This window comes from Rana temporaria, chromosome 7 (assembly GCF_905171775.1).
Source record: "Rana temporaria chromosome 7, aRanTem1.1, whole genome shotgun sequence".
NCBI lineage: Eukaryota > Metazoa > Chordata > Amphibia > Anura > Ranidae > Rana > Rana temporaria.
This window is the reverse complement of record NC_053495.1, coordinates 7,918,711-7,933,332: the sequence shown is the minus strand read 5'-3', so window position 1 is coordinate 7,933,332 and position 14,622 is coordinate 7,918,711. Positions and strand designations below refer to the sequence as shown.

The window sequence follows — 14,622 nt, the reverse complement described above, 5'->3', positions numbered from 1 at the left end:
AGCGAGAGCAATAATTCTAGCCCTAGACCTTCCTCTGTAACTTAAAACATGCAACCTGTAGATTTTTTTAAACGTCGCCTATGAAGATTTTAAAGGGTAAAAGTTTGTCGGCATTCCACGAGCGGATGCAATTTTGAAGCATGACATGTTGGGTATGAATTTACTCGGCGTAACATTAGCTTTCATAATATTAAAAAAAAATGTGGATAACTTTACCGTTGTCTTATTTTTTAATTAAAAAAAGTGTAATTTTTTCCCAAAAAAGTGCGCTTGTAAGACTGCTGCGCAAATACGGCGTGACAGAAAATATTGCAACGATCGCCATTTTATTCTCTAGGGTGTTAGGATAAAAAATATATATAATGTTTGGGGGCTCTAATTCGAGGGAAGAAGATGGTAGTGAAAATAGTGAAAAATTACATTAGAATTGCTGTTTAACTTGTAATGCTTAACTTGTAATACCAACGGCCACCACCAGATGGCGCCAGCTCACAAAAAAGCTGCCCACCTTCCAAGCCAAGTCGCCAGGACACTATTTCTAGTCGCCATGGCGACCGGGATTTGTCGAGCCCTGCATTAATGGAGACTATGGGATAAAGGAGATTGTTCTTTTAAAGTGAATCAATGTTCTTTCCGAGAAACCACCCACCTTTAAAATCTTTCTTTTACAGTTTTGCGGTTCATTCTGCTATTTGAATGGAGAAGGGGTTATACAAGGCCGGCTTACAATTTTCTTTCTTGCCCATGTCTAAGCCTCCTGTAGGCGGCAGTATAACCCAACTCTCTATATTCCTGTGTCCCTCAATGTATTTGAAGTGGAGGTCCGCCAATTTACCCGGACCCGGACCAATATGCAGGTTAAGGACCTTGCCCCTTTTTGCGATTCGGCACTGCGTCGTGTGACGTGGTTCCCAAACAAAATTGGCGTCCTTTTTTTTCCTACAAATAGAACTTTCTTTTGGTGGTATTTGATCACCTCTGCGGTTTTTATTTTTTGCGCTATAAACAAAAATAGAGTGAAAATTTTAAAAAAAAATCAATATTTTTTTACTTTTTGCTATAATAAATATCCCCAAAAAAAGATATAAAAATTTTTTTTTTCCTCAGTTTAGGCCGATACGTATTCTTCTACATATTTTTGGTAAAAAAAATCGCAATAAGCGTTTATCAATTGGTTTGCGCAAAAGTTATAGCGTTTACAAAATATGGGATCGTTTTTTGGGCATTTTTATTAATAATTTTTTTTTTACTACTAATGGCGGCAATTTAGCGATTTTTTTTTTTTTTTTTTTTTTCGTGACATTATGGCGGACACTTTTGACACATTTTTGGGACCATTGTCATTTTCACAGCGAAAAGTGCTATAAAAATGCACTGATTACTGTGAAAATGACACTGGCAGTGAAGGGTTTAACCACTAGAGGGCGCTGTATGGGGTTAAGTGTGACCTCACGTGTGTTTCTAACTGTAGGTGGGCGGGGCTGGACGCGTGAAGTCAGTGATCGTCGTTCCCTATGTCAGGGAACAGACGATCACCGACATTGCCACAGAGAAGAACGGGAAGGTTTGTTTACACACACACCTCTCCCCGTTCTTCAGCTCCTGTGACCCGATCACGGGACATCCGCAGCGATCGTGTCCGCGGTCACGGAGCTTCAGACCCACGGCTGGGCTCTTAAAGAGGACGTATATATACTGTCCCAGATTCAAAGAGCAATTGCGCCTGCGTAACCATAGTTACGCAGCGCAATTGCTTACTTGCCCCGGCGTAACGACTTCTCCTGATTCAGAGAGCTCGTTACGCCGACTGCAGCCTAAGATATGCGTGGCATAAGGCTCTTATGCCCTCATATCTTAGGCTGCATTCTTACGCTGGCCGCTAGGTGGCGTTCCCGTTGTGGTCAGCGTATAGTATGCAAATTGCATACTAACGCCGATTCACAACGTTACGCGAGCCCTGCGTACGCAGTTTACGTCGTTTGCGTACGGCGGTTTTTGCGTAAGGCTGCCCATGCTAAAAACAGGGGCAGCCAATGCTAAAGTATACCCGTCGTTCCCGCGTCGCGAAATTAGAAATGTACGTCGTTTGCGTAAGTGAATCGTGAATGGCGCTGGACGCCATTCACGTTCACTTTGAAGCAAATGACGTCCTTGCGACGTCATTTGCCGCAATGCACGTCGGGAAAGTTTCCCGACGGAGCATGCGCTCTACCCCCGGCGCGGGAACGCGCCTAATTTAAATGATCCACGCCCCCTACGGGATCATTTAAATTACGCGCCCTTACGCCGGGCAATTTTAAAGAGCGCACACGCAATTTACGGAGCTACTGCTCCGTGAATCGCGCGTAGCGTAGAAAATTTACGGAGGCGCAGCGGCAAAACGGTGCGCTGCGCCTCCGTAAAAAAGGGGCAAATGTTACTGAATCTGGGCCACTATGTCCATGTGCCCAGCCGTGCCATTCTGCCGACGTATATGGTCGTGCAGCAGTCCTTAAGTGGTTAAAGTCAGAAGCTACAAATACTGCAACTGCTGTCTTCTGGGACCTGTAGAAGAAGACAGCGGGGGGGGACGGAGAAGGCGTCGGAGGTAGCGTAGATACCCGTGGGTGGCTCCGGTATCTATGCCCGGAAGTGGGAGCAAAACACCTGTATTATACAGGTATCTGCTCCCCCGTCCCCCCTGAAAGGTGCCAAATGTGACACAGGAGGGGGGGGGGGAGGATTCCGAAAAGCGTAAGTTCCATTTTTGGGTGGAACTCCGCTTTCATGTAATATATTTTATGGTGAGTACAAAAATCATATGTCTTGCTCACTCTGCCGTCCTCTTATCACCTCTTTTCTTCTCTCAGTAATCCCGCCTTCAGCTCATTTCATGACAGCCTCATAAAAATCCTCCTGGGGAATGAGACTTTACAGGTATGTCCGTGTTTTATCTCTTCTTTCTGATGTTTTGGTGACATTTTTTGTTATTTTCACAAACCTTCTGTGTGGTTTAGGGGCCTTTGATAAACATGCTGTTTGAGAAGATACCGGAATTCTTGTATGACAGGTACACTTTATTTCTCTTGTATCAGTTTCTATCATATGATAACTGCTTGCTGAGTCCTCTTGTTTCATCCTTTTTGTGTTTTTTCAGTGTTGGCAGTGATGGGATCAGCATTCCTCGTCTAATCATCAATCAGCTGAAATGGCTGGACCTGGTGGTCAGCAGCAAGGTAATGTCTGCGTTCTGCCCGGCTCTATGCCCTGTGGTCAGTTCCTGCACAGGATGCCCATACAGCGGCCATTAATCTGCCCACTGCTGTGTCCTGTCTATCAAATGGCAGGTGGACCTGAGGGGAAATGAATCTCTGTTCCCCATCTGGATTCACCTACTTCATTACAAAATTCCTTGTCTACAGTATGCGCCTGTGGGGTACTTCTCCCGACACGTTGTGGGGATCCCGATGATGTTGAGTTTCTAGTGTCAGAATCACTATTATGATCAGGGCAAAAGGGGCAGCTGCTCCGGGCCCAGTCCTCTGTAATCTCTGCTATATTTATGTAGGATCTCTCTATAATCTCTGCTATCTCTATGTAGGATCTCTCTGCCATCTCTATGTAGAATCTCTCTGTAATCTCTGCCATCTCTATGTAGGATCTCTCTGTAATCTCTGCCATCTCTATGTAGGATCTCTCTGTAATCTCTGCCATCTCTATGTAGGATCTCTCTGTAATCTCTGCTAGCTCTATGTAGGATCTCTCTGCCATCTCTATGTAGAATCTCTCTGTAATCTCTGCCATCTCTATGTAGGATCTCTCTGTAATCTCTGCCATCTCTATGTAGGATCTCTCTGTAATCTCTGCCATCTCTATGTAGGATCTCTCTGTAATCTCTGCTGTTTCTATGTAGAATCTCTCTGTAATCTCTGCCATCTCTATTTAGGATCTCTCTGTAATCTCTGCTGTTTCTATGTAGAATCTCTCTGTAATCTCTGCCATCTCTATGTAGGATCTCTCCTGTCTCTATGTAGGATCTCTCTATAATCTCTGCTATCTCTATGTAGGATCTCTCTGTAATCTCCGCCAACTATATCTAGGGTCTCTCTGTAATCTCTGTTATCTCTATGTAGGATCTCTCTAATCTCTGCCATCTCTATGTAGGATCTCTCTGCTATCTCTGTGTAGGATCTCTCTGTAATCTCTGTTATCTCTATGTAGGATCTCTCTGTAATCTCTGCCATCTCTATGTAGGATCTCTCTGTAATCTCTGCTATCTCTATGTAGGATCTCTCTGTAATCTCTGCCTTCTCTATGTAGGATCTCTGTAATCTCTGCCATCTCTATGTAGGATCTCTCTGTAATCTCTGCCATCTCTATGTAGCATCTCTCTGCCATCTCTATGTAGGATCTCTCTGTAATCTCTGCCATCTCTATGTAGGATCTCTCAGTAATCTCTGCCATCTCTATGTAGGATCTCTGTAATCTCTGCCATCTCTATGTAGGATCTCTCTGTAATCTGCCATCTCTATGTAGGATCTCTCTGTTATCTCTGCCATATCTATGTAGGCTCTCTCAGTAATCTCTGCCGTCTCTATGTAGGATCTCTCTGCTATCTCTATGTAGGATCTCTCTGTAATCTTTTCCATCTCTATGTAGGATCTCTCTGTAATCTCTGCCATCTCTATGTAGGATCTCTCTGTAATCTCTGCCATCTCTATGTAGGGTCTCTCTACCATCTCTATGTAGGATCTCTCTATAATCTCTGCCATCTCTATGTAGGATCTCTGTAATCTCTGCCATCTCTATGTAGGATCTCTGTAATCTCTGCTATCTCTATGTAGGATCTCTGTAATCTCTGCCATCTCTATGTAGGATCTCTCTGTAATCTCTGCCATCTCTATGTAGGATCTCTCTGTAATCTCTGCCATCTCTATGTAGGATCTCTCAGTAATCTCTGCCATCTCTATGTAGGATCTCTGTAATCTCTGCCATCTCTATGTAGGATCTCTCTGCCATCTCTATGTAGGATCTCTCTGTAATCTCTGCCATCTCTATGTAGGATCTCTCAGTAATCTCTGCCATCTCTATGTAGGATCTCTGTAATCTCTGCCATCTCTATGTAGGATCTCTCTGCCATCTCTATGTAGGATCTCTGTAATCTCTGCCATCTCTATGTAGGGTCTCTCTACCATCTCTATGTAGGATCTCTCTATAATCTCTGCCGTCTCTATGTAGGATCTCTCTATAATCTCTGCTGTCTCTATGTAGAATCTCTCTGCTATCTCTATGTAGGATCTCTCTGTAATCTCTGCCATCTCTATGTAGGATCTCTCAGTAATCTCTGCCATCTCTATATAGGATCTCACCTCTAAGATCATGCAGCTGGTTGTGGTATCCCCGGCTGATGTCCAGCAACACATCATCAGCAGTCTTCCGGAAATCCTGGAGGACTCCGAGCACAATGATGTCGCTAAGGAGCTCAGGTGGGTTTGTATAGTCGATACAGATAAATAACAATTCTAATGAGGACCAAATGAGACATGCCCCCCAATTTAGTTGTCAGAATTATCAGCGTGTGAGTGCAGTGCATTTATCAGATGGCATTATCATTGATATGTTGTAGTGGGTACTCACTGTCCCCCCCCCCCCCCCCCCCACATGTGTGCAATGAATGATGCTGATTGGGAGGGGGGTCAGGTGACAGAGCCTTTTCCTGCCATTCTCACAGATGGCTAATAGCGCTTGCTCTGTCCTGTGTAGCCCGTGTATGATGTCTTAGTAATGTGTCAATGTGTTGGTCCAGCTCTCTCCTCCAGCAGAATTCCCAGCTGACTGTCACCATTCTAGATGCCTTCTCCAGCCTAAACCTGAGCACCGAGCTCCTCACAGAGGTACCTTCCTTCCCAATGAAACCTACATTTCTGTCCTCTCATTGGGTGTACAGCACTAATCTTCTACCTCTCCAGGTCCGGACGTGGGTCATGTCTACGCTGTCTGCTGTGGACCTAGAAGTGGTGCCTGTTATAGTGAAGTTCGTCCTTCATACGGTCACCCTGACAGATGCAGTGGAGGTACCATCTTTATATCTATTGGAAGGAATTAGGGTTAATTTATTAAAACTGGAGAGTGCAAAATCTGGTGCAGCTCTACATAGAAACCTGCTTTTTTTTTTTTTAAAGCGTAACTGAACAAGCTGAAGTTAGAAGCTGATTGGCTGCCTCTTTTTTTTCTCTTTCTCGCTCTCTTCTCTTTTTACTCTCTTCTCTTCTTTCTGTCTTTCTTTTTTTTTTCTCTTGCGCTCTTTTTTTTTTCTCTCACTCTCTTTTTTTCTCTCTCTCTCTCGCTCTTTTTTTTTTTTTTTTCTCTCTCTCTCGCTCTTTTATTTTCTCTCGCTCTCTTTTTTTCTCTCTCTCTCGCTCTCTTTTTTCTCTCTCTCTCTCTCTCTCTCTCTCTCTCTCTCTCTCTCTCTCTTTTTTTTTTCTCTCATTCTCTTTTTTTCTCTCTCTCTCTCACTCTTTTTTTTTTTCTCTCTCTCTCTCTCGCTCTTTTTTTTTTTTTTTTTTTTTTTCGCTCTTTTATTTTCTCTCGCTCTCTTTTTTTTTTCTCTCTCTCTCTCTCTCTCTCTCTCTCTTTTTTTTTCTCTTTCTCTCTCTCTCTCTCTCTCTCTCTCTCTCTCTCTTTTTTTTTCCTCTCTCTCTCTCTCTTTTTTTCCCTCTCTCTCGCTCTCTTTTTTTCTCTTTCTCGCTCGCTCTCTTTTTTTCTCTTTCTCGCTTGCTCCCTTTTTTTTTTTTCTTTCTCGCTCTCTCTGTCTTTTTTTATTTTTTTTCTCTTTTCCTGCGCTCTCTCTTTTTTTCTCTTTCAGGCTCTCTCTCTCTTTTTTTCGCGCTCGCTCTCTCTCTCTTTTTCTCTCTTCTCCTTTCCCTCTTTCTCGCCTTCTCTTCTCCTCATATACAATATGTACTGTATATACTAATATACTTGCTACCACATGGAGAAGAGAAACGGAGGCACACAGGGGGAAAATAAAAAGTGCACGCTTCGGTGCCCCAGTGGTAAAACAGACGTAGGACACAGAGTACTAATTCTCCCTGCAGCCAGCAGAGCCTAAATGCTCCTCTTCCATTCAGCACCAGGGAGAGACAACAGCAGCCAGATGGATAGCATTCAGCAGGAACAGCATGGCTGCCGCTGAAGAGTTTGACTCCTTCCCAATGCTATTTTTACCTCTGTACTGAATGTAGGCAAAGTATATAGAGTATATCCCTTCCCAGTACTGTTGTTCCCTCATAACCTTCTTAGTTCATTACCTTACACCACACCATCTCCCACTCTGCCACAGCACTGAATCATTTGCATCAATCTCTGCACCAAAGGAGCTTATAATTTAATACCCCACCACAGTCTCACTCTATAAGGCTGCATTCACACCTAGGCGTAGGCAATAGCGGCGTTTTTTTCCGGCGTTTTGTCACGCATATTCATGCTAATATGCGCGTTTGCATACAGCGTTGTCCGACGTTTTTGTACTTTGACGGTTTTTTTTTAGCCAATAGGAAAAACTATCATCTTTTCATCACTTGTTGCTATGTTAGTAGATTTTTTTAATCTTCTGCATGGGCGACAAGTTCTATTGACGAAACGCCCGTAGCAAACGCCCGTTGTCGCGCAAGTCGCTTGAATCGAGCGTTTCCATTACTTTCTATGGGAAATGGAAACGCTCAAATACGCGCATATCGCGCGATATGCGCGACAAAAAAGGGTCCGGAACTTTTATTGACTACATGCGATGCGCGTCAGGCGCATCAGCGTTCAGATGTGAACCATGCCCATAGCCTTACATGTATTTTGGTCCCTCTGGCGTTTGTGCGCGTCGCGCTACAGGCGACAAAACGCCAAGGTGTGAATGGGCTCTTATTGTTATACATTTACAGTATATACAGGTAGCTCTGACATATTCCATAGTGCAGTACAGAGAACAGCTGAGCCATTCACTTCAGTCTCTGCACCAGGAAATCTTACACTCTAATATCCCCACCACAGTCGCACACTAGTATTTGTGCACATTTATAGCGCTCTGACAAATACTGCATTGAGAATACTGATCCAGTCATGTCTCTGCACCAGAGGAGCTTACACTCTAAAGTTCCTACCACAGTAACACACTTTTCAATGAGTCCTCATGTATACTCTAATATCTCCACCACTATGCGCTCTCTAGTGTGGAGAACAATCTGAGGAGAACATGGAGAACTGGAGCAGATGATGCTTCTGGGGGAATCGGGACAAGAGTTCTGCATTTTATAAAACAGTTTGGCTGATTCATTATTTCTAATATAGAGAGGGAATAATCTGCCTTAATGTTCCCTCTCTTCCTGCAGGTCATTTCTGAGCTCCGCCAGAAATTGGATGTGGAGATGTGTGTTTCCCTTTCACAGCTACCTGCCACTCAGAATAAAATATCAAAGTCTTCAAAGAGGTAAGTACGAGACACGATCCCTGTATACAGAAGTATGTACGAGACACGATCCCTGTATACAGAAGTATGTACGAGACACGATCCCTGTATACAGAAGTATGTACGAGACACATCCCCTGTATACAGAAGTATGTACGAGACACATCCCCTGTATACAGAAGTATGTATGAGACACATCCCCTGTATACAGAAGTATGTATGAGACACATCCCCTGTATACAGAAGTATGTATGAGACACATCTCCTGTATACAGAAGTATGTATGAGACACATCCCCTGTATACAGAAGTATGTATGAGACCCATCCCCTGTATACAGAAGTATGTATGAGACCCATCCCCTGTATACAGAAGTATGTATGAGACACATCCCCTGTATACAGAAGTATGTATGAGACACATCCCCTGTATACAGAAGTATGTATGAGACACATCCCCTGTGTATAGAGGTATGGACAAGACACAATCCCTGTATACAGAGGTAAGTACGAGACACATCCCTGTATACAGAGGTAAGTACGAGACACATCCCTGTATACAGAGGTAAGTACGAGACACATCCCTGTATACAGAGGTAAGTACGAGACACATCCCTGTATACAGAGGTAAGTACGAGACACATCCCCTGTATACAGAGGTATGTACAAGACACGATCTCTGTATATAGAGGTATGTACAAGACACATCCCTGTATATAGAGGTATGTACAAGACACGTCCCTGTATACAGAGGTATGTACAAGACACGATCTCTGTATATAGAGGTATGTACGAGACACATGCCTTGTATACAGAAGTATGTACAAGACACAATCCCTGTATACAGAAGTATGTACAAGACACAATCCCTGTATACAGAGGTATGGACAAGACACATCCCTGTATACAGAGATAAGTACGAGACACGATCCCTGTATACAGAGGTATGTACAAGTCACGATCTCTGTAATGCAGATTTCTTTCTCTCACTTTGTGTCTTCCTCAGTTCCACAAAGGCCCTAGAGAAAGGTGGCCATGACTGTATCACAATCCTTACCGAGGTGATAAAGTCGGCCGTCTGGTTCCAGAAACACGTGTGCGAAGCCTGGATCAAAGTGAGTCCCGGAATTTTTATTTATTTTTTCTCTGTGATCTGGTCATCTGTATTTGTTGTATCTGGATAGCCAAAGTTGCTACATCACATTCTCTGATCACCAGATCACCAGCCTTCCTTACCATCACATTCTCTGCTCACTAGATCACCAGCCTCCCTTACTGTCACATTCTCAGATCACCAGCCTCCTTTACTGTCACATTCTCTGATCACTAGATCACCAGCCTTCCTTACTGTCACATTCTCTGATCACCAGATCGCCAGCCTCCCTTACTGTCACATTCTCTGATCACCAGATCACCAGCCTTCCTTACTGTCACATTCTCTGATCACCAGATCGCCAGCCTCCCTTACTGTCACATTCTCTGATCACCAGATCACCAGCCTTCCTTACTGCCACATTCTCAGATCACCAGCCTTCCTTACCGTCACATTCTCTGATCACCAGATCACCAGCCTCCTTTACTGTCACATTCTCTGATCACAAGATCACCAGCCTCCCTTACTGTCACATTCTCTAAACACAAGATCACCAGCCTTCCTTACTGTTACATTCTCTGATCACCAGATCACCAGCCTCCCTTACTGTCACATTCTCGGCTCACTAGATCACCAGCCTCCCTTACTGCCACATTCTCTGATCACCAGATCACCAGCCTCCCTTACTGTCACATTCTCTAAACACAAGATCACCAGCCTTCCTTACTGTTACATTCTCTGATCACTAGATCACCAGCCTCCCTTACTGCCACATTCTCTGATCACCAGATCACCGGCTTTCCTTACTGTCACATTCTCTGATCACCATTATATTTGTGTATATATACAGAAGAGGAGTGTGGAGGGTATGGCGGAGACAATGCAGCCCTCTGTCATATTTTATATGTTCTGACATGTAGATGCCGTCTAACACTCTGTCATGTTTGCTTGTTGTCTTTCAGGCTATAGAGAGTGTAAATAATGCAGAGGAACACAAGGTAGGTCGGTCTAGTGAATAAACATTATCATTGTAGGAGGAAATGGAAATGTCTTGATGGCTGTATGATCTCTGCCCTGATTTCCCTGCAGGTCACTGACTTTTTAGTTCTCCTCATCCTTTACTCCACCAACCTCAACAGTAAGAAACAGGTGGAGCGCGTGCTACGAAACAAGATCCGCTGTGGTTTCATCACCAGCTCCCTCCTGCACAATACCTTCAGCAGGCACACACCAGTAAGTCTCCCTGTCGTCACTCAAGTACACACCTCTGCGATCAGTCCTGTGCTGGTGAACATTGCTGTGTTTTTGCAGCATCCGAGTGATGCTCCTTTCATGCACCGACATGCAACATCCGAGTGATGCTCCTTTCATGCACCGACATTCAGCATCCGAGTGATGCTCCTTTCATGCACGACATTCAGCATCCGAGTGATGCTCCTTTCATGCACCGACATTCAGCATCCGGGTGATGCTCCTTTCATGCAGCATCCGGGTGATGCTCCTTTCATGCACCGACATGCAGCATCCGAGTGATGCTCCTTTCATGCACCGACATTCAGCATCCGGGTGATGCTCCTTTCATGCAGCATCCGGGTGATGCTCCTTTCATGCACCGACATGCAGCATCCGGGTGACGCTCCTTTCATGCAGCATCCGGGTGATGCTCCTTTCATGCACCGACATGCAGCATCCGGGTGATGCTCCTTTCATGCACCGACATGCAGCATCCGGGTGATGCTCCTTTCATGCACCGACATGCAGCATCCGGGTGATGCTCCTTTCATGCTCCTTTCATGCAGCATCCGGGTGATGCTCCTTTCATGCAGCATCCGGGTGATGCTCCTTTCATGCAGCATCCGGGTGATGCTCCTTTCATGCAGCATCCGGGTGACGCTCCTTTCATGCACCGACATGCAGCATCCGAGTGATGCTCCTTTCATGCACCGAGATGCAGCATCCGAGTGATGCTCCTTTCATGCAGCATCGGGGTAATGCTCCTTTCATGCACCAACATGCAACATCCGGGTGATGCTCCTTTCATGCACCGACATGCAGCATCCGGGTGATGCTCCTTTCATGCACCGACATGCAACATCCAGGTGATGCTCCTTTCATGCACCGACATGCAGCATCCGGGTGATGCTCCTTTCATGCACCGACATGCAGCATCCGGGTGACGCTCCTTTCATGCACCGACATGCAGCATCCGGGTGATGCTCCTTTCATGCACCGACATGCAACATCCGGGTGATGCTCCTTTCATGCACCGACATGCAGCATCCGGGTGATGCTCCTTTCATGCACCGACATGCAGCATCCGGGTGACGCTCCTTTCATGCACCGACATGCAGCATCCGGGTGATGCTCCTTTCATGCACCGACATGCAACATCCGGGTGATGCTCCTTTCATGCACCGACATGCAGCATCCGGGTGACGCTCCTTTCATGCACCGACATGCAGCATCCGGGTGATGCTCCTTTCATGCCCCGACATGCAACCATCCGGGTGATGCTCCTTTCATGCCCCGACATGCAGCATCCGGGTAATGCACTTTTCATGCACCGACATGCAACATCCGGGTGATGCTCCTTTCATGCACCGACATACAGCATCCGGGTGATGCTCCTTTCATGCACCGACATGCAGCATCCGGGTGATGCTCCTTTCATGCACCGACATGCAACATCCGGGTAATGCACTTTTCATGCACCGACATGCAACATCCGGGTGATGCTCCTTTCATGCACCGACATACAGCATCCGGGTGATACTCTTTTCATGCACCGACATGCAGCATCTGGGTGATGCTCCTTTCATGCACCGACATGCAGCATCCGGGTGATGCTCCTTTCATGCACCGACATGTAGCATCCGAGTGATGCTCCTTTCATGCACCGACATGCAGCATCCGGGTGATGCTCCTTTCATGCCCCGACATGCAACATCCGGGTGATGCTCCTTTCATGCCCCGACATGCAGCATCCGGGTGATGCTCCTTTCATGCCCCGACATGCAGCATCCGGGTGATGCTCCTTTCATGCCCCGACATGCAGCATCCGGGTGATGCTCCTTTCATGCCCCGACATGCAGCATCCGGGTGATGCTCCTTTCATGCCCCGACATGCAACATCCGGGTGATGCTCCTTTCATGCCCCGACATGCAACATCCGGGTGATGCTCCTTTCATGCACCGACATGCAGCATCCGGGTGATGCTCCTTTCATGCACCGACATGCAGCATCCGGGTGATGCTCCTTTCATGCACCGACATTTAACATCCTGGTGATGCTGTTCATGCAGTGACCTATAACAATCAGGTGACACTCTTTTTATGCTGTGACATGCAGCATCCAGGTGGTACTTTTTTCTTGCAGTGACATATAGCATGTCAATGACACTCTTTTTATTCAGCAAAACATAGCATCCGGATGCTGTTTTAATGCGGCGACATGCAATACCCGAGTGACACTATTTATGCGGTGGCATGCCAGGACCGGGAGACACTCTTTTCATTTACTGTGCTGCTTGTGTTTTCTCTCTGGAATGGGGTAGTAACAAAATCTGGTGAATAATTAATCAGATTTTGGGGATTTTTCCTGGGGAGTTAAGGATCAGTTTTATACTTGTAGATATATGGTTTCCAGGTGGCTGATGGCTTTGTCTCTTTACAGGTTTTGATGATTTATTTCCCCTCCATATTGTCCTTGGCTCAGACTCTCCTGAGGTCTGCGGAACCGGAAGTCACTTTGTTCAGCAGCCACCTCTACAAGCTGGCCTTCTCTGCATTTGATCGCTACTGCCAGCAGGTAAGTGTGTCTGGAGAGGACCATAAAGGTTATGCAGGGTATATAGGGAGGCCCAGTGTGGATAGTGTAGGTGTATATGTGTGTTTGGAGAGGACCATAAGACCCCTTTTCACACTGAGACGCCTCCCATTCATTTCAGTGGGGTAGATTCAGGTAGCTTTGCGCAGTTTTTACGGAGGCGCAGGGCACCGTTTTTGCCCTGCGCCCCTGCAAATGATCTGCGCTACGCTCGATTCACGGAGCAGTAGCTCCGTAAATTGCGTGGGCGCCCCCCGGCAAAATGCCCGGCGTAAGCGCGCGCAATTTAAATGATCCCGTAGGGGGCAGGAATCATTTAAATTAGGCGCGTTCCCGCGCCGAGCGTAGGGCGCATGCTCCGTCTGGAAACTTTCCCGACATGCATTGCGGCAAATGACGTCGCAAGGACGTCATTTGCTTCAAAGTGAACGTGAATGGCGTCCAGCGCCATTCACGATTCACTTACGCAAACAACGTAAATTTCAAATTTTGCGACGCGGGAACGACGGGTATATGTAGCATTGGCTGCCCCTGCTATTAGCAGGGGCAGCCTTACGCAAAAACCGACGTACGCAAACGACGTAAACTGCGTACGCAGGGCTCGCGTAGGGTTGTGAATCGGCGTTGGTATGCAATTTGCATACTATACGCTGACCACAACGGGAACGCCACCTAGCGGCCTGCGTAAGAATGCAGCCTAAGATATGACGGCATAAGGAGCCTTATGCCAGTCATTTCTTAGGCTGCAGTCGGCGTAACAAGGTTCCTGAATCAGGAGCATTCGTAACGCCGGCGCAGGTAAGCAATTGCGCTGCGTAACTATGGTTACGCAGACGCAATTGCTCTTTGAATCTACCCCACTGTGTCTTTTCACATTGGGGCCCTGCACTTTCGGGGGGCGTTAAAGTCCTGCACGCAGCATCTTTGGGGTGGTTTGGGAGCGCTTGCCAGTTTGCTTGTTAGGATCAGTAGTCAGCGGATCTCACCATCTTCTCCGCCTGCTACGAAGACTCATCCCCTTCATCCCGGAAGAGGACACAGCAGTAGTAATTGGAACAATTATCAACTCTAGGCTCGACTATGCAAACTCCCTCTACCTCGGTCTCCCCAAATACCGGATTTCCAGTCTACAAGTCGTCCAGAACACGGCAGCCAGACTGATAACGGGAAAAAACCCTTGGGAATCAATCACCCTGTCCCTGAGGACCCTTCAATGGCTAGCCGTAAAGGATCGGGTCACATTCAAGGCCCTCTGCCTCACCCACAAA

General features: G+C 46.2%; 1 protein-coding gene across 2 annotated transcripts in view; it reads left to right on the top strand.

Moving 5' to 3' along the window:
* The window catches only part of FANCD2 (FA complementation group D2), a 65,412-nt gene that overhangs the window by 11,584 nt on the left and 39,206 nt on the right, over window positions 1–14,622 (top strand). For both annotated transcript variants that reach the window (XM_040358819.1, XM_040358821.1), the window contains exons 6-16: window positions 2,850–2,916; window positions 2,997–3,049; window positions 3,137–3,215; window positions 5,341–5,465; window positions 5,786–5,873; window positions 5,949–6,053; window positions 8,361–8,458; window positions 9,442–9,550; window positions 10,491–10,526; window positions 10,618–10,761; window positions 13,202–13,336. In XM_040358819.1, the coding sequence (XP_040214753.1) occupies window positions 2,850–2,916; window positions 2,997–3,049; window positions 3,137–3,215; window positions 5,341–5,465; window positions 5,786–5,873; window positions 5,949–6,053; window positions 8,361–8,458; window positions 9,442–9,550; window positions 10,491–10,526; window positions 10,618–10,761; window positions 13,202–13,336 (1,039 nt within the window). The remainder of the gene's footprint in view (window positions 1–2,849; window positions 2,917–2,996; window positions 3,050–3,136; window positions 3,216–5,340; window positions 5,466–5,785; window positions 5,874–5,948; window positions 6,054–8,360; window positions 8,459–9,441; window positions 9,551–10,490; window positions 10,527–10,617; window positions 10,762–13,201; window positions 13,337–14,622) is intronic.